The following is a 20,625-nucleotide window of genomic DNA, read 5'->3' as shown; positions in this document are numbered from 1 at the left end:
CAAGGACATGTGGTGGACAGATTGTAGTGAGGCGTGCGAGCGTAGAAATCTGCTCATCAAATGAGCAGGCAGATAAGTGAAAGAGACATCTGACATGTTACAGGGTCATGCAGAAAGCACACACTGACTTTACCTGTTCTTTTTTCATGATGAATAGTTAGATAAGTCAACAGCAGAACACTGATAGAGCAACGCATATGAATCCCATCAACGTCAAGCACAGTGTGTACTGCAATAAACTGTAGCAACACTTAGGTATTGAGAAACGTGTGTGCACCTGTCAATGGTGTCTTTAAAATTCCCATGTGTCAGTACTTTACTTTGAGCTCATACCTGGAACAGAATGACGAAAGCTAGCCGTGCAGCTAGAACACACCAGTACTGTTTGGAGAAGGTGTACGCGTCTGAAGACCAGGGGGGCTCCCTGTAGTCTTTGTACCTGCAAACAAACACACATGAACACAGAGTCAATGCAAACAATGAAGCAACTCAAATGACACTGATTTCATTTGTCATGCCTGGTGAAAATAAATATCTTAAGGAGATTTTGAGGCAGCAGCAGCTCAGTCTGTAGGGATTTAGGTTGGAAACTTGAGGGACGCTGGCTGTAGTACTAGTGCGGACCAAGACTGGAAATTGGTCTGGTAGCTGGAGAGGTGCCAGATCACTTCCTGAGTACTGCCGAGTGTAAAATTCTATTTCCCCTCACTGGAGCGATACAGTTTATCTTCTTCTTCTTCTTCTTTTGTGGAATAAAGCTGGTAGTTAGTTTGGGCAGTATCATGGTCTTACAGTAAAAAGAAATACAGTCTCAATCAACAGATAATCCCATGAGAGTACCTCTGGACCGCTTTGACTGACAGGTGATTACCTGGAGAAGCAACACACACTTTGAGAAGCTCCTCCTCCATATCGTTTCATCCTGTGACACTTAACCTGATCTCTCTCTGGCCGTGACACAGCCTCAGTGGGAAAAAAACAACTGCTCCCTTCACCCGGCCTGTGACCCGACTCAAAGTGCCATGAACTTTATAAGGATTCTTTTCCTTTGTTTTCATTATAGTAAACACTCTTTATTGTTCTGGCAACAGCAGAAAACTGGAACCACATGTTAAGCCAACGGAAGGCAGCTTAAAACGAGGGCGAGGAGTCAAAGAGAGAGGAGAGCAAGACACAGGGAAGGAGGAAGAGAGAAGAGTTAGATTTAACAAACAGTGAGATCCTTTGTTTAAAGGAGGCCTGTCAGATTAAACACAACAACAAAAGTACTGATTTCAATTGACGGGTTTAGGATGGTGTCATTTGGAACCTTGCCTCTATACACACACACACACACACACACACACACACACACACACACACACACACACACACACACACAGGTACCAACCCAGACAGCTGTGTATCTGTGTAGGTCATAAGAACAGTCTTCATGAAACAGAACACTGAGAGAATCTAACTGCCTTGTCATTATGTATTTCCTACTGAAACGGGATAGAACCGATGGAAACAATCACACGATAGAAGGCGAGACATAACGTTGGGATGAATTTGATTGGAACGTTAGCTTTGACAAAGCTTTTTTCATTGTTCAGAAATCAGTAACGATTAGTAAAGCTGAGTGCAGGATGAGTCGTCAGAAATTTAAAACATTTTACACTTTACAATACACGTGTGCTTAAACAGACTGTTTGGAGATTTTCCCTTCATGACATCACAAAGAGCAGAAACCCCTCCCCCAGGTGGGTGATATTCCCTTACCAGACATTTTTTTGGGAGCTCATTTTATTAAACTAGTTGAAAAAGAGGCAAATAAGGGATCTTTAAGAATGTGTGAGTGCAAATTCAGGAGGCTTATCTCTCATCCCTTTAGAAAGAACCAGCTCTATGAGAGGAGTGTAATCACAACATGTTAAGGTGGATGAGATGCATGTCATCATGCACTAAGGAACATGTTTCAACATTTCACCTCACAGTGTTTATTCAGCCTTTTAATAGATGGCAGAGCAATAGATTCACACCAAGCAGACGGCAAAAAACTAGTGAGGACAAAGGCGAACCGTTGCGACGCCTAACGTTGCCGTTTGTCTTGGCCAAAAAGTTGCACTTGAACAAAGGCTACAGCCGACGGCCAACCACCAAGTATGAGAGGAAATAACTCTCCATGCCAGCAGGCGGAAGCAATCTGTTGTTATGATACGATAAGACCATTTTCACACCACTGTCGCTCACCACTCACATTACACCTACTGATCGAGATTAATGTCTGATAAAAAGTTGTAAATGGCGCTTGTGTTGTCAGCCCTTGGTGTTTTAGTGGAGAAAGAAAAGAAGAGGCGACAAATAGTGAAGGCATGGAAACTACAGCGACATGCTCAAGGGGCTTTCATGAACCTGTGAGAGCTGGAGATAAATGAAACCTCTGAACAGCCAATCAGAGAGACTCCTCTCACCAACCGCGCCGACGCTAATTGAGACTTACTCAACATGTCGAATTGGCAGAAAAAAAGGCAGAGGTGGCCTGACGGGTAGCGACAAAGCCGGACGCACCACAAAAACTAGGGCGGCCATCACTCACTGACGTTCCAACTCGGGCTGACGATCTCCTTGATGTGTCAGGGCCTTTAGGATGTGAATAGTTAGGAAGAGATTTGATGAAAAACAGATAACAGTTATCAGGTGTGAATGCCCTGCAGGGAAACAGACATGGGGGGTCAAACTGGAAATCACATTAGGTCCACAGAGAAAAAGGGAAAAAGAGGACATTGAAATAAAAACCAGGTGAAGTATTGTAACTTTTGGCAGTTGGACACTTATGGCGCCATTACTGCTGCTGCTGAACTTGTTGGCTGCAGAGCAACAAGAGAAGATCAAAAGACAAAGTCGAATGATGTCAGGACGCAGCTGGGCTGTTTGAGGTGCAGACAGTCAAAGAAACATAAACCCAACTGTGCAAATTCTTTGTTGTTATTTTCACTGAATGAGGTCGACAAAAGTGAATTAAGAAATAATCCTTAAAAAAGAGTATCTGCTTTAATCGACATCTTCTGGACGTACATCTGGTTCAAGTGTCAACCACTGAGCCAGCTGATGGTGTGCATGTGTTCAGTAATCTTTGCTCAAAGCCAAGTTGATGGAGAGGTTTAAGTGATTTTTTAATAGCATACAGAGGGTCCCGCGCTCTTTGCGCTCAACAGAGGAGTTTAAGTTTCATAAATATTTGGCTGAATTAATTAATTCTCACATGGAAATATTAAAGAACACAGCGGGGTGCCATCAAAATCCACATTTCAGGCTGCTCCTGCTGAGCTCACAATAGTGTTTGGGTGGTGAGGTTGAGTCTGTAACTTCTTAAGAACCGGCTGCAAATAATCACATCTATCAAAAGTAATAAACAAGAAAAGTGTGTCATTATCACACCATGTTCTTGTTGACTTTGGTCTGTGCTGTCGGCTGCAAGTCTTCTGAACATTCATCTTAGGAACAAGAACAGTAAAACATGCTCGTGCTTTTAGAAATGTGCGACCTTTAATATGCATACAATCTAATCGTAAAAGTTGTTTGCATTTAATAACTTAAGAATGGCCATGCTCATGTCAACAGATGTTGAAATGTCTGATTGTTCCAAAGCCAAAGCTTGCAACTCAGGGTAGAAACGTGACACAAATATCTGGAGTCGATGTGTTGAAGCATTCTGCAATTTAGCTTGAAATGGGAGATTGCATATATGGCTTCAAACGGATTGCACAGCTTTTGCCGCCACAGGGCGCATTCACGGGTTGAATTGCAATGTGGAACAAACACTCAAGTACTGGTGCAGTTTCTGCCTATTTTAAGTTGCCATTATGCAGTTATTGTGGGCAAAATTGGCCCATGTTTTTGCAAATGAGCCTCATTGCTAAACCATCTAATTCATAAATGATGGCGCAAATATTTATATCCATGCTCAGCTGGTGAAAAACTACTGTGGTGGTAACTTCACGGCAGTACTTATAATGGTTGTCATGAGCAAAGTTTTCAGTGATTTGAGAGTTTCCAACAATTCTGCCTCTGCAAAGGTTAAATCATCTATAAACAGTCTGTAAGTATTACTTTGACATAACTGTTATTGATTAAATGAGGGGTTCAGTCAGTCCGTGGAGATGGTCTGGGTCATTACACAGGATGGGTATGAGAGTGTTTTTTAAAAAATTTTATCTGAACAAGCTGCTCTCGCTCATTCCAGACCTGAAGCCTTGCTGTAAATGCTGAAAGTTGTATCACATCCATTTGTGCCCCTTTCCCATCCAGATGCTCATCTACATGTGGACAGAATTGATCTCAGTCCAGATGAGGGGCGCACAGCGCAGCAGGAGGGAGTGGTGGTGACTCAACTTCACAATCAGATGCAGAAAGGAGAAAACTAGATCACGTCTTAAGACTTTGTTGGTGATTACATTTGGGTGACAAATTAGATTTACCCTGATCAGTATGTGTGTGTTGTGTGAATTAGAATAAGAAGACCAGTGAACATTATTCCTTTCAATTGTTCCCTGGTTGGTGAGGTACAAAATGCTTTGCTTTCTGTTTTAGTTCTCTTTAGGTAGTGTAATCTTTAAAACATTGAAAATGATGGCTTAGCTAGAGCTACTTTGCTATCGAGATAAATTTCCTCCAGCAAGACCCATCACCAAGAATAGATCATCCAAAGCCTGCCTAAAAGTACCAGAGCCTTAAATAGTCAGACATGGCCTTCAATAAATCACAGCGATCACTCCAGGACTATGCTTAGCGAAAAAAAGCGGAAAAGCTGCATAGTCTTTTCTTTTGACTACATAATTGTCATGATAAATATCCAAGCCTAACCTCGCCCTATTAAACCAGGACAGCATAAAGTAATCTGGAAACTTCAAACACAATATTTGTATTTGATCAAAGTAATTTGAACACCTTGAGATGCTTACCATTACTTAGTTTCCAGCAGCATTAATGCAGATACTGTTGAAACTTTATCTCTTTATCGTTTATTATTATTTGAAAATTGAGCACAACCAAGGCCATGACTGAACAGATTTGGGGAACAGAGAGCAGGCCACTAATCTGACCATCTACCCACCCCCTACAGAGGGAGGACAGTGCAGTAAACGACAGGGAGTGACTCCATTTGACTTTATCTTACATAATTTTGGGCTCAGTTACAAGACAGCCATGTTAAAAAAAGAGTTGGCTTTTGCCTTTGGGACGTAAGTACAACATATAGCATTCCTTTCAAGGCAAGAACTGGGAGACAGCTTGTGTCATTGTTAATCTGAAGAACATCTTAAAGCAAAAATGCATCCTCCCAAACCAGGACTGCTCAGAAGAGATAGATGTATGGACAAAGATCAGCATTATGTGGAGCCTTAGCTATAGATAGAGCGGTCTTTCAGGCAACGATACTTCAAAAATGTCCATTTAGGACTTCAAGATAGACATCAAATCAAGTTAAATAGTAAGAGGGAACATTTATCACTAATCTTGGAGCATGATTCTGTGCCAGCAGTAGAAGACAAGGCAATTAAGCTACGACACGCTGATGAGAATATGCATGGAGATAAACCGCACTCAACTAAACATCAGCAAATAAAACGCACATAAATCCTTTCACTGTAGCTGCATTCTTCATGGTAAGCATAAAAACAAGACAAGATGAAACCCATTACGGTCGAGGTCACTGAGGTGGAAGGCTCTTAACTTGGGGATTTATGGTCTTCTGTAAGACCTCAATTAAGTGAGTTTGTCTAGACATTAAAGCCTATATACCTGAACTCTTGGGGGGCCACTTTCTTCTTATGTCCAACATAGTTGCAGTAGATTGCTTTTCAACTCGAGTTTGGTTCTGCTCGAGGTTTCTGCCTGTTAAAAGACAGTTTGTCCTCGCCCCCTTCACTTGGTAAATGTTTGGTCAAACAAAAAGAATGGTCAACACCTGCTGTGTTTTGGAAAGTCTGGAGATAACATTTATTATGAATTGGCATTAAAATGTAAAAAATATTTGACTGACTGGTTGATGTCAACCAAAGGGTGGGAGGCAGACATGTTTTTATAGTTTGGTACCGCTTGTTGAGGAAATTTGTAAGAACTTGACTTCACACAAGAAATTATTCTGGAGACTTCAGATGACTTAAAGATGACACATTAAAACCCCTTTTCCACCTTTTCAAACAGTCCCCTGTGGTCTAAATGAAACATCTGTGCTGTGCTTTGGTCAAAATATAACATGAATCAAGCACCAGAGGAGGTTTGTGAGCCTGTATAAACCAGCTCTCTCAGAACGCTCTGTTTTGGTGTGTGTGTCTCTTGAAATGTAATGACCCCCCCCCTGAGTTTTCCCCGAAGACATCACTCCTCTGTAGCGAGAATAAAGATGGCGGGCCTGAGCAAAAGTTTTTCCTCTCGGCTGGGGATGGAGTCTATGGGTGGAGATACCAGGGGAGGGGAGGGGATTTTTTTTCTTGGGACATCTTGTGATGTCCCACTGTGACATCACAAGATTAATAAATTTGAAACGGGGCATTTTTCTCTGTGTTGTAAGACTTATGCAGACCACAAACAAAGGACTTGATGGGTTTATTTCACATTTTGTGGGTCAGTAGAAACTCAGGTTACCTAAATATTTGTTCAAAAACACTGTACAAGTGAATTTTTTCATAAAATGTCCCCTTTAAGTTGAAAAAGTTTACACGCGATGAAGAGAGAGAGAGAGAGAGAGAGAGAGAGAGAGAGACATGCAGTCGAGTCCGCGTCTGCACATCAGAGAAAAACACAGAGCATTACAGCTACTCTACTGACTTTGCAGCTTATTTTAAGCCATTTTAATCAGACACAGCAATAAATAAATAAATAAATAAAATAGACGTGCGGCGAGTCCGCACATCGGAGAACAACACAGAGAACATGACAGCTACTTTGTGTCTTATATTGAGTCATGTTAGTCAGATACAGCCATGAAACTCTGGATTTCTCCATCATGAAGGCTGTCAGCGTTGTGTACCTGCGTGCTTGTGCTCGTACATGAAGTGTACCGTGCTGAAGCACACCTCTCTGAAGTGTGCCAAAGACAAGGAAGTGTACTGTGCCTGAGCACGATATGGAGCGGTCACACTGGTCAGTCGAACTGGACTTTAGGGCTGAAGCGTGCTTGGGCACTGTACGGATAGCCAGTGTGACCGCGCCCTTAGAAGAGGGGACGTGCCAAAGCATTTCTTGGCCGGCAGTGGGGACTTTCTGGACCCTTTTGGTGTTTGCCTGCTACTCCCACAACAAAACTTCAGGAGGTCCCCGCTCCCATCAAGAACACTTTGTTGAATAAACCCCTGTGAATACGTCATTAAAAAAGGTTCTACAGGTTTTCTTTTAATTGAGTTTGCTGATGAACTAGAGTTTGAGAGTGCTGACAGAAAGATTAAATCACCTGATGTGATTACTCTTTTATTGTTGTTTTGTTTTTCAATAATTTATTTTAAGCTCCACATAATGAAGTCTGTTGTGCCAGACCTTTAATTTCTTCCCACTCAGTTCAAAACAACTAATAAAACTAATCTTTTACAGTCGGAGACATCGACTGGAATGTCTAATAAAAAACAGTTTTATCAGTCTAAAAATCCATCGCATTCAATCCAGGTTCACTTTTTAAATTAATGTTTTTATTTTCTCCGCCTCCAGTCAGTCCTAAACCGACGCGGTGTCACAAAATCCAATGTTTCTGACGACGAGTCAGAAAACAAATGCAGGAAAACGCAATCACACAAGAAACTGTCTCCTACATTAAACGCAGCAGTAAGACATGTCAGAATAATTAGATCACTCCGATCAAAGTTTTAAAATGAAAAGACTGACATCCAAACACACAAGCTGTCATGGAAGAATTCCTCTGAAGGCAAAATAAATGAAACTGTTCGATTGAGCTGTCTCACTAAGTGCTTGACGAGCAGTATAGAAATAATAAAAAAGGAGGGTGAATTGTGTGTGTGTGTGTGTGTGTGTGTGTGTGTGTGAGAGCGGGGTCTTATGGTGTCTGATTCCTTCTCCTTATACAGTCATGAGTGAGGAATGCTGCCTGTGAGAGTCCACTCTTCTCTCTCTTTTTTCTTTGATCCATTCATCTTGTCTCGCTCGCCAATAATGAACAATATTTTGTTGTGTGGCGACTTCGACGTGACCTACACTGGAGAGGCAAACCTCCTGCTCAGTACTTAAGTCCAATCAACTGTGCTACCCAGGTTGGAATTTAATATAAAACGTTATCAAAGAACAGTAAATCACTCTTTTCCTCTACGTGTGTGTGTGTGTGTGTGTGTGTGTGTGTGTGTGTGTGTGTGTGTATTTTCTAGTCGCTCCATATTTGGTTAGAATGGTCGACAGCAACTGGAGCATCTAACCAAATATTCTTTCATAAGACCACTCAATGAGATTATGGTTAGTATGTGAGAGACTTGAGAACGTGTGTGTTCTCTGTGTGTGTGTGTGTGTGTGTGTGTGTGTGTGTGTGTGTGTGTGTGTGTGTGTGTGTGTGTGTGTGTGTGTGTGTGTGTGTGTGTGTGTTCCTGAGAGTTCCTGCTGCCAACACGGGGCCTCCTGGGAACCAGAAATAAATTGAAAGACAAACAAGGGTCAGACCATTCCCATCCTTTAAATACACACAGAGACACACTGACTCTCCATCACAGAGCATGGATGCTGTCAGGTAACCATGAGCCTGAGACCAACCAAACACAAATGTATCTGTCAGTGTGTGCAGAACATGTGCCTCTGGATGTGTATGCATGTGCCTAAAGGTTTTTATTTTGTTGCTTTCGTTCGAGACACGCTAAAACTAAGTCTTTCATCATTAACGCACAAATCGAGATGGATGCATTATGTTTTTAAATCTCATTATTCATGTTCTATTTTGTCCCTTTAGGTGCACCATAGTAAAGCCACTGCAGCGTCTCCCTGTAGTCACAGGGCTGAAAAGGACCCTGCTGCACCTTTGAATGGCTTATTCACTTGTGAAATCTTCCCAACAGATCAGCTGATGGGTCTACAGTAATATCCACCATGTGACATCACACTTTTTCACTGTTCCCTTTAGCAACTTTCATTTACTTGTTGATAATAATAATAATAATAATAATAACTTTATTTATATAGCACCTTTTAAAAACACAGGTTTACAAAGTGCTTTGACAAACAGCAAAAACAAAATGATGCGTAACTAGATATTTTTTTTCCAAGCATATTTAATGTCCTAAACTTCGATCTACCAGAAGTTTATTATTTTCATTTCAAAATAAAGGCCGTTTTTAAAAAAGTTTTTGTCAGGCTTTTATTTTGATTTTTTATACTATATTAAGATTGAGGGCACTTTACGTCCTGTTTAAAAATAAAACTGCATTTCTTTTGAAATAAAATAAAATCGACAGTTATGACATTAACTTAACTAAAGAAAAAGGAACTCTATACGGACTGAAAGCTAAACGAAAAGCGAAAGAGAGAGATGAAAAAGTGAAATGTTTGATGTCATAGGGTGGATATTAATTTAAACTCGTCAGCTGAGCTGTCTGAGAGATTTTGATCACCGTGACAGCAGGAAGATGAAACAAAGATGTTGTGATGGCTCACAGTGCACCTAAAGGGACAAAAGAGCATGCCATAAATGTGATTAAAAAAATGAATGCATCCATTTTGGACTTTAATTGCATTGAGAGTAACACTTTAATGCTGACAGCCCTCATTTGTATGTTTATATCTACTTCCTAATGCTGCATATTTCTCAACTGAGTACACTGACTAATGACTAAGAACATCTGTAGCTATAAATGCACCAGGAGGAAACACAATATAGGAAATGACTTTATAATCCATTGCTGTACTCTTTGGCCCTCACTTGACTCTCGAGTGATAAGACTGTGAAAACAGCCAACTTCCCGTCAGCTCAGGGAACAAGTGCAGGCTTGACGAGAGGCCTAAAGTCCAGCAAACTGGTCCAAGAAGAGACAGCGATTTACAACACACAGAGCTCAGTAATCACAGGAGTTCTGGCTAGCTTGTCCTGTTTCAAGTTTGATTATCTTTAATGTGTCTGTTCTGTGTTTGCTGTAAATCTTCGCACAGCTTTGTGGTTAAAATGAGATTTAAAAGTAATGATGTCAGAACATGTCGTAAGTTAAAGAAATAGTGTCCCTATGAAGTATCTTTTTTCTCTTGAAACAAGAGTTGGTGCTGGTAGTGATTTAACATTTTCTCATTTGTAACTCGGCAGGAGCAGAGACCTGAAATGCCTTCAAAGTAAAATGCTTCATGAGAATAAGTTTCTGTCTTATATGATCAGTTATAATCATTAAAAGCTCAAATCTGTGTTGAATAAAATGTTTTAAATCCAATTTCCAATAATCTTAGCTCATTTTTTACAGTGTTGTGAATATTTTGAAAAGCTTAGGCTGGGTATACACTGTAGGATTGTAGAAAAGCCGTGGCAGAATGTCAACTAACTCCAAATTTTTTGACATTTCACAACAAAAGCTCATCAATTCTGTGCTCATACTCTACGTGTTTTTAGGGATGGAGCATTGACCATTGCCAATACAGTAAATTCTGACATTTACCACGGACAGAAGTTGAAGTCAAATTGGTTCATGTACAGTACAAACACCTCACTCTCTCTCTCTCTCTCTCTCTCACACTCACTCACACACACACACACACACACACACACACACACACACACACACACACACACACACAGCATCACCAACAAAGATAAGTGAACTAGCAACGGTGGTAACAAACAGCCGGTGTCATGGCAGCTTGAGGTCTCCAGCGATTTCCTACCAACCCTTCACTTCATCCATATCTTCTGTGATAGAAGAGGGAAGACACAATAAACAGCAATGTCCGCTGTTGCCATAGTGATGGCAGACGCTTTCTGACATTACGTGCGGGCATTACAAATGGAGATGAAATTGATCCGACCTTAAAATCAGTTGGTGATCAGAAGTCAGAAACGGCCTGAATTAGTTCAGTGTGTGCACAGCCTGGATGTGATTGGCCTTTTTAAAGCAACATGCATGTAAACTAACTCATGCATGTATTCATTTTGTCTTAAAATCAAGACAACATCACCTTAATTTCATTTTAGGTTTTTCTGTGGTAACAAAATGTGTAGAAAATTGTCATGATGTTCTAGACGACGAGGAGGTGTTATAGAGAAGCTCTGGATTTGTAAATGTAAGGTTTTTAATTCTGTGACGTCACAATTCATGTCTCAGAAGTTTTACTTTTAGGATTACTCAAACTGTTCTCATGCGTCTTTCTTTCTGCTGAGCTTTAAATAACTTGTACATAATAACTCGCAATCTTCAAAAGACAATAAAAAAAAAATCTTTACACAAATTTCTGACTGCTATAAATGAAGAGTAAAACTGATTCAGGCTCAGCACATTTCTCTCTAGAAGCAGTGTGCCACAACGTTTCCCTGACTCATTCAGCTCTGGGGATGCAGAAGAGAACACATGACTGCAGAGACGTACAGTGACGGTCTGCCCACTGGCGCAGAAATTCTAAATGTTGCTGTTTTTAAATGTCATTTTAAAGATTTAATACCGTTGTGGATGCCCTCTATCACACAATCCTTTCTTCTTCCTGCCTCTCTTTTTCTCAGGGTCATTTCTACAGCTTCCCTATCCCTTCATCTTATCTCTTGACCGATCACATATTCTCTCATCCCTCCAGTTCCTGATGGGTGCCGTCGTCCATCAATATTGACCTTCTTCTCCTCCCTCTGGCACACATTCATTGATACTAAAGGAGTCATTAGATGATCTGTGTAACACAAAGGGAGAGGAAATGAAAGAAAGGAATGGCTTGTCTGCAGAATCTGAAATACTTTAAATTACATAAAGACTGAAATCATTCGCCTTGAGCCTGGAGGCATCGCCTACATGGCAAGCAGCTAAAAGACAGTCTGCATACAGTGTGTACATGTGCCATACAGAGCTCCACACAGTCCAGATTCAAACACCCTTCTTGGAACATCTTGAAGCCGATTTCATGCCTATAAGGGTTCCAGGCGTACAAGATCTTGTCGTGTTTCTGAGGTGACGTAGCACACTACATTGACACAAAGACTGCATTCTTGCATTGTAATTCTGGGTTATGTAACAGCAGGTTGGCCTCTGTCTGGGGGCGCCGGCATCCATGACCTTTTCTTCTACAGCGCTTTATATCGATATTATGAAACAGAGGCTTGCCACTGGCATGAGTGGAAATGCATAGAAGATACAATAGTGCACACTGTTTGAGGCTTAGAGCATCCAGCTTCATTGGTGTTGGACTTCTTCTTTCTTCTGGTCTTTGGAATAAAACATGACTTTTTTATAGTTTGCATTAATTATTACTTTAATTGCTGATTTTTTTCAAATAGCTTAAAAAAGTCTTCCACTGTTTTGTACTTAAGTCTTATACAGAGATTTTTCATTCCAAACTTAATTTCAGCTTAGTTTTTGCAGACAATCGTACAAGTCAGCAATTTCCCACTTTGTCAATCTTTGGAAGCACGTGTGAAAGCAATACAACGCCACTTACACAATGCATTAAACCTCCAGTGTGCACAGCGGTGATTCTAGAGCCTGTTCGGGCCCGAGGCAAACCTTTACATCAGGCCCTCCAACCATCAGAAACTTACATAATCATCCAACGTCTTGCTTTCTTTTTCGTCATTCTTTTTTTTTTGCTCCCACATGGATAATTCGTATTTCTCTTTGACAAACTTTGGGTTTCACAGGAATACTGCATGCAAGACTTAGCAGGTCAATGAGAGTGAGTGCTGCCAGATGGGGCCCTCTTAGGGAGGTTTCCTACTTGCAAAATTTGTACATTTTGTACCACTACAGGAGTTTACAGTTTGTCAGCTCTTTGATCTTTGCAGTTGCCTGCCCTGCCTGTTGACAAGCGGCGCCTTTGAGTGTGCTTCCACCACAAAATATAACATACAATATGCTGCTCTATGCAGATGATGCAGGGTTGTCAAATGATTAATAAAAAAAAGAATAACTAATTGTACTGAGCACCGAGAACCTTCTGGATTTAAATGCATATGCTTATGAAATGTCTTAAAACTCTGGCTTATTATTATATTAAATTATTATTTTAAATTCACAAACCATGTTGACTGTGATGTTGTCGAGGACTACAGGCGCTCTCCTGGTTTCCTGCTGTGCTTGAATGTTGTCTTGTTTGTCATCATGTTTTTTGTCTTGTTCTTGTGAAGCCAAAGACACTTTCTACTTTGTGGACAAATAAAGTTCTATTCTATTCTATTCATATCCTCTTAAATTGGCATGACACTGGTAATTATTAGTTATGGATAAAGACATTGGGGGACGGAGGAGGGCAGATATCCACTAAGACAAGCCTCCTAAAGTAACTTCTTGTGAGGAACTTTATGTTTGTGTGGATTCTGGCACCCCCTGTGGACAAACAGGGGTTTTAATCTCTTTTCGGATCTTGTTCTGTGCAAGTAATGTTACCAAAAGAAATCTCTTCCTTCTTTATTTCACTATCCAATGCATAACTGACAATGCACTGTAAACATGGGGGGGCAAAGAAGGCTTTGAAGGGAGCATGGAGAAACTTGTTTTAGTCTGACACCGACCCTGTGGTGGGGTTAGGCGCTGAAGAGAAATCAGAATCAATTGGTCTGTTTCATTATCAGCTAAAAACTCCTCACAGGAGCTTTAAAGTTGTGTGTGTGTTTGCATGTGTGTGTGAGTGTGATTCTTACCTGCAGACGGTGATGTCTCCGTGATCAGAGTTGAGCGGTGCTGTTCCCGCTTTCAAATTGGATACGTTGAAGTAGGAGAGCGTGTGGTCGATGAAGCCGTGCATTGTGCCGGTCTGACTGAACATATACTGGTAGACGAGCCGAGGGATGAAGTCTGATGTGAAGGAGATCACGAAGGCCTCCAGAGAGAAGAGAAAGACAGAGTTGGTGTTCAAACAAAAATACACTACATGAAATGTTTACCCTGTAAAATAACAAAAGTAAAATGTATTAATCTTTTAAAGATAGAATGTGCAACATGTGACACATGAATACAGCAGAAATCAAGTTTATCCTGTGGAAATATCTCTCTGAGTCAGGACTGTCTACAATGAGTGAGAAGCTCGAGTCCCGCTGGCTGTGTTGTTGTCAGAGCTGTGTTTACATGGACGGGACGGCTGGCTCCTCCCCTTGTGTATAAAAGCTGTTTTAGTCAAGGACTAGAGAGGAAAAAAAGAGTAACTTACTCACTGATTATTTGAATGTCAAGTTAGCGTTTTTAGATCACGATCAAACCATGTCAGCTTACATGCAGTGTGAAGCTACAAGCTAACTAAAGTGTGCTAACATTAGCCTGCTAACGTTAGCCTGCTAACAACAATCCAGGCCACAGGCAACTCCAGCTCGAGCCAAAGACAATTTTGCCCGTCGCTTGCGCTTTAGTCCTTCTTGCAAACGTGAGGGGAGGGGGAGTTGGAGGTGTGTCGCTGGAGGAGAGCCGAGGTGTTGCCAGGCAACAGCTTGTTTTGTTGCCACACTGGTGCTCTAGGGCGACATCTACTGGATCAAACAGTCTCACATTCTTCCATTAAAGTGTTGCAGAAAGGGGTCCAACAGCTTGTCTTGAAAAGGCACAGAATATTCTATTTCATGAACACCCTCAAATATATTGATCTAGGAAAAATGACGTACTGATGCATATTTGCAAGATGCATGCACAAAAAGGGGGAAGGCTGCTCCCAGTTCTCCGTTGCCTACGAGCTCCCGGGGCAGCTTAAGTGAGTTGAGGTGTGTTGAATCCAGAACAAACAAAAACTCCTGCTGCTGGTTTTTCTGAATCCTCTGCAAATCTGTTTAGTATTAAAAGTAAACGGAACAAGATTTGGTTAGCCAGTCAGGGACAAATCCCAAGCAGAGCTTTCCTGTCTTCACAAACACACCTTGACCTCCGCAGATCAGGATGTTAAGGTATTTCAGACATGATTCAGGGATCCGTCAAGGTCATGGAGGATGATATTTCAGAGCAAACATAGAGGATAAATCTCTATTTGATATGCATATGCATATATCGGTCAGGCCCTTTTTAAAATAATTTAAAGGCCTGTTTACGTTGGTTCAGCGTTGAGTCCTTTAGTGCTCTAAGCAAGGTGTAAAACAGATACAGCAATATTATAACATACTGTACACAGGGTTAGTAAACAGCTATTTATTGTTTGGTATGGGGTACTGAGTATCAGCTAATACTGAAGTTATGATATTGGAATCAGAAGGTGACGGTATTGGAACATCTCTTTGAAATAGCGCCTCTGCTGCTCGTTGCAAACCAACCTGCAACATTCACGTCCTGTACAGTCGTGTGACAAAATGCTGCATTCAATTTTATAGTATTAAAGGAATCAACATGTCTGTTGATGGAAGCTGGATTATGTGCCATAACGTTCCAGCATTGAAGTTCAAAATCAACTTTGCTGACATTTGACCTCCTGTCCCTGAAGTCTTTGAGGTTAGGGTCTGTTTTCATTTGTTTTCATGACAATTAAGAAATGTGCAACCTTTGCATTAATTAAAATACAACACAGAACTTCCACCAGATAAGTGTGGATTGCGTGTCAGCTCCGCTCCGGTACGGCTCAGTGCTCCCTCATCCGTCAACACCCACAGGCTGTGTTCTCAGAGCGAAACACGGAGCAGAACCGCCAACAGCTGGGGGGCAGAGACCAAGGAGTTCCCGCGTGACAGTGCAAGACAATGTGATGCATTTTGTATACATACAAACCCTATTAAACCACTTGCACACAACAACAATCACACAAAAGATCATTGTTCCCAACCGTCAAAACGGAGTGTTTTATTCTGAAAATATACTGTTTGTTTTAATGTTGTTTCGGTGTCTGACTTCCTGTCCCGCTTGATCTGCTCTGTGGTAAATTGATGTGCCTCCAGTGGAAGCACAGACATTGACTAAAGTAAGCTCTGCTGCTTTGGCAGAGAGAAGACGGACGGAACACGCATCTGGTGGAATATAGCAATAAGCTTTACATTTAATTCCCATGTAATTAAAATGAAGCCTCATTTTTGATTAATAGTTATTTACAGCATTTTTCAAGAACATCTTTACTGCTGATGTAATGAAACGACCTAAATCGTGTATCATAAGAACAAACTGTATTGCAACATAAGAGATTAGATTTTTATCAGCCATCACATAGGACGCTTCAGATAACCAGAGTAATCACTCACAAGAGGTCAAAGGTTGAGTAAAACTGTGTTCTTTAGGATAACAGAACTGAACTTCCTGTGGGGGAAAAGTGTAATTTTCTCTAATATTGTTTTGTTTAGCTATTCAGGTGATTTATTGAATAGTGTAAGTGCTCTGCGAGAAATTTAAAGTGTCACATCTTGTAGAGTATCTAATGTAAACATAAATGCCCTCATGCATTGAGTGTGAACATGTCTGCCTTCATCATGAATTGAATAATCTTAGAGTAAAAAGCAGGACGTTGCATGGATACTTACATTTATAATAACTGAGAACTTGCCCATTCCACTCAGTATGTTGTACCATATTCCTAGAAAACAAGACATCAAGAGAGGGACAAGGACAGAGAAAGGGGTTACCATAAAATATTGACTGAAAAAGGAAATATCAGATTCTTTTAGGTCATTTTCACATCTATAGTTTGTTTACCTCCAATTGGTCCATGTTCACACTGGGACATTTACAAGCAGTCCTAAATCTATGCTGCACGCAGGAAATGCTCACTCAAGGGTCAGAATTTTTTGCGGGTAAAATCCCAGAAGTAACCAAAGACTCGTTTCCTTCTTGTGGCTGCTTCAAAGACACTATACAATTTGGACAGACGACTACACGGACTGAGGTTGGCTCTGGTCATAAACCAAAGATTTAGACATAATGAAATGTTGACCTTACCAGTAAATGTTAACACTGGCAAGTAAAGCTACATTCTACATGGAACTTATCAGAGTTAAAAACTATTTTACAAAAAGTAACATTAACAGAAAACGGTGACAATACATCATTGACAAAAACTAAGTACATTTGAGGCTGCTTGGGATGTTCCAAGCTTTTTGGATATCAAAGTGATGGGGACATTTTGATTGCAATCTGTGCAAAAGTTCATTTTGAAAGTTGAATCATAAATATGAACCTCATTGTGCTAGAGGAAAAGTCAGAGGCTCAATCAAGGCCTTAGTACATCTTTTTTTTTTTTCATTTTAAAAATGCATATTTATATTTAAGAAAAAGAGCATTGGTCATAAACATTTGACAACAAGTATCTCCTTTTTTTTCCCCACTCAAAAGGTGCTTGCTTAAAGGTGCTACTGGTTGTAAACTTAACTTTAAAGCCTGCCTTACTGCCTGAAGGTACTGCTAAGTGCTAACTCTAAAATGGTTTCAATAGAGCGTATTATCAATCTGTGGTGTTGGAAAGGACGCCTTGTTAGGTTTAAATCTGACAGGATGGTTTAAAGATGTTTTACATAATCTACTGACCATTTCCAATCCAATCTTGTGCTGTATAGGCTAAACTGCTAGTGTCTTTAAGACCATATCACATATCCACTGCCTGAAGTCATGTTGTAGTTGTAGATGCCTTGCTTGTATGGGGCGATGTGCCATTTTTTTTAAGCAGTCATGTTAGCTTACCAATGTCTTTAGCACGTACGGCGACTGGCCTTCGTAGCTCCGTCACAAACTTTTTGGCGTCCAGTCGGATCTCGATGACATTGTTGAGCAGAGCGAAGAGCGGAGCGAGCGGGAACGAAGCCACGAAGAGAGATACGAAACCAAACTGGATGACTGGAAGGAAAAAAACAAACAATCATCAAACATGCTTAAAATGTGTAACATTAAAACAAGTTTCACTTGATTGTATTGTTGTATGTTCATTTTTATGTCTGGAAATGGAGGGCCACATTTTCCATAATCCTCCTACTCCAATAACAGACATTTTCATGTAAGAATACTGCATTTGAGTTCCTAACATTACCTCCTACTATTCTTACGCTGATGACATTCAAATGTACTTATCAGTATTGTACATCTTCCATAAAGTGCTGCAGCTGCCATTGAGTCCTCATAGCGTCTAGAAAAGCTTTTGGGCTTTTTGTGCCTTTATTTGAGAGATAGGACAGTGGATAGAGCCAGAAGAGAGAGTGGGGAATGACATGCTCCCCACCGAGTTATACTGTTGTACTGCAGGGCACAGTGTCCTTAAAGTTATGAGCTGCCATTTGATCATATGCTTGTGTGGTTTAAGTTTACGTCACATTTGTAGCACAGCTGTCACAAAGAATGAGATACGACTCCTCAGACCGTTACCAAATATTCTCCCTATCTCTGTTCACGCCTTGCAGCAGAGTTCACAGATATCGACAGTATTTGGTTTTCATTTAAGCCTTTGTAAAAATCTTTAAAAATGTCAACGTTTGGGTATTTCAAAGGCACAAAAACACATTGTTTTTTTTGTTTTTTTAAGATTTATTTTTGGGCTTTTTGGGCCTTTTTTCAATTGAGAGACAGGACAGTGGATAGAGTTGGAAATCAGGGAGAGAGAGAGAGAGTGGGGGAACGACATGCAAGAAAGGAGCCACAGGCTAGATTCAAACCTGGGCCGCTTACAGCCTCCATACATTGGGGCGTGTGCATTAACCAATGCATCACAAGCGCCTCTAACACATATTCTTAAGTAAGACAGGGTGTTGTATTGAAGAGACGTGGACAAATCATTCCGGATCCTCAGTGGTGTGAGTCACTTTGCCTTCTTCTCTTTCTGTTATAATAATGAGATATAGTTTAATAATGGGGAAATTGCTTTCATACGATGGGTGATGTGTTGATGATCTACAGTCATCATATAATAAACTAAAGTGTTCATTAGGGGGATTGGGTGTGATGAACCACAGCCTCTTGAGCTCGCAGAAAGATAGACATAACATGCTCATTGAAATGTGTTTTCTATAAACTTAGACTGCTTCTGATGAGTTTCATCTGCGTCCTATATATTCTAGGATTTTAGTATCAAACACTGGCTTAATTTACAGCTACATAAACAAACCATGATGATGCAGAAGTGTAAGGTGACTCTCGTGAAAGCTGTGCTTTGGTTTGATGACTCTAAGAGAAAACAAATCTTTGGACTGAAGTTGTTGAAAAGAGAGCCAATTATATCAGGTATTTGTTGATTGGGGTGCTGTTGGCTGAGTGGTCAGGGCGCACGCTCCATGTGCGGAGGCTGAAGTCCTTGAAGCAGGCGGCCCCGGGTTCAAATTCGACCTGTGGCTCCTTTCACGCATGTCATTCCCCACTCTCTTTGTCCCTAATTTGCGACTCTATCCACTGTCCTGTCTCTCCAATAAAGGCACAAAAAGCCAAAGAATAAATCAAAAGGAATGTTTACGCGTGAGAGGAATTAAACTTACAGGGTCTAAAGCGTACTATAATTGTATAAAGAATGTGGGAACTGGAATGATGTTTTCCTGGTTGATTACAGTTTATACATTCACAGTGCAGTGAGAAGCCTTCAGATTGTCTTTATTGAATGGTCATCTCTTTAGTCACACTGTCTGTCCAGTCTCGCTCCATGGTTCAGATGATGCCTTTTAAGGGGAAATACTCCACAGCACCAGCAGAACAGGGACTTTTTATTTTTATGATTACGCAGTGTGTTGTAATGTGGGGTTATCAGACTGACATGTAGAACACACATAAACACCTAGCATAGATACACAAAAGAGACTCAACACCCATGACTGATACAGAAACTAAAGATGGTTGAAATGTAACCCAGCATATTTAAATGACACACATACACATACACACAGGATTTTGTAATACTGTTATGCTATTGGCTGCAGGTACTTCACTCACAACAATCAAGACAAGGCAAGTCAAAGAGCACTTCAGAGTTTAAAAACAGAAAAGATGACATTAATTAAGAGAATTCAAAGACGCGATAAGGAGCAAAAATAAGGCATTACAATTTTATATATATTACATTTAAGATCAAAAACAAATAAAGAAACATGACATTAAGCAAAAATAAAACAGACATATTAAAGAGTCCTCAGAATGGGCAGTAAATGATTAAGTTATCTGCTCGCCTCAAAGTGTTAAAGTGCTCTGAAGTCACCGACGGCAGCACTTAACCACTACAATCAACACCAGGTGCTGTAAAAGACTTGTCCGAGCTTGGACAGGTCTGGAACCTCGACAGCTGACACAGCAGCTTTCCTTTTGGCCATGTGGAGGTCAGAGGTCAGCAGCAGTGTGACAGCTCTGAAGGAGAATCAAGGTATGTGTCTGAGAAGAATCTACACAGGTAGACTGTTACAGACACAGACAGGTATCTTTTTGTTTTTAAGTTTTTGAAACGTTTTTAGACAAATATGCAGAGGGACAGAAATGTTGATTCATTCATTGCAAATGGACTTGAGCTTGTAAAGCGCTTTTCTAGTCTTCTGACTACTCCAAGCTCTTTATGTCACACCTACACATTCACACACTGATGGTAGAGGTTTTTATGTAAATTATCCATCAGAAGTAACTAATCCCATTCATACAC

The 20,625-nt window shown here is 40.7% G+C and overlaps 1 protein-coding gene across 4 annotated transcripts in view; it reads right to left on the bottom strand.

The window, feature by feature from the left end:
• ano2b (anoctamin 2b) overlaps positions 1-20,625 on the bottom strand; it is a 90,432-nt gene that overhangs the window by 2,727 nt on the left and 67,080 nt on the right. For all 4 annotated transcript variants that reach the window (XM_065951423.1, XM_065951424.1, XM_065951425.1 and 1 more), the window contains 4 exons: positions 17,709-17,861; positions 16,556-16,608; positions 13,781-13,959; positions 334-439 (listed from right to left, as the gene is read on the bottom strand). In XM_065951423.1, coding sequence (XP_065807495.1) covers positions 334-439; positions 13,781-13,959; positions 16,556-16,608; positions 17,709-17,861 — 491 coding nt within the window. The remainder of the gene's footprint in view (positions 1-333; positions 440-13,780; positions 13,960-16,555; positions 16,609-17,708; positions 17,862-20,625) is intronic.

The sequence above is a fragment of the Labrus bergylta genome, chromosome 23 (genome assembly GCF_963930695.1).
Source record: "Labrus bergylta chromosome 23, fLabBer1.1, whole genome shotgun sequence".
NCBI lineage: Eukaryota > Metazoa > Chordata > Actinopteri > Labriformes > Labridae > Labrus > Labrus bergylta.
Note: the sequence above shows the minus strand (reverse complement) of the source record. Positions and strands in the feature narration are given on the sequence as shown.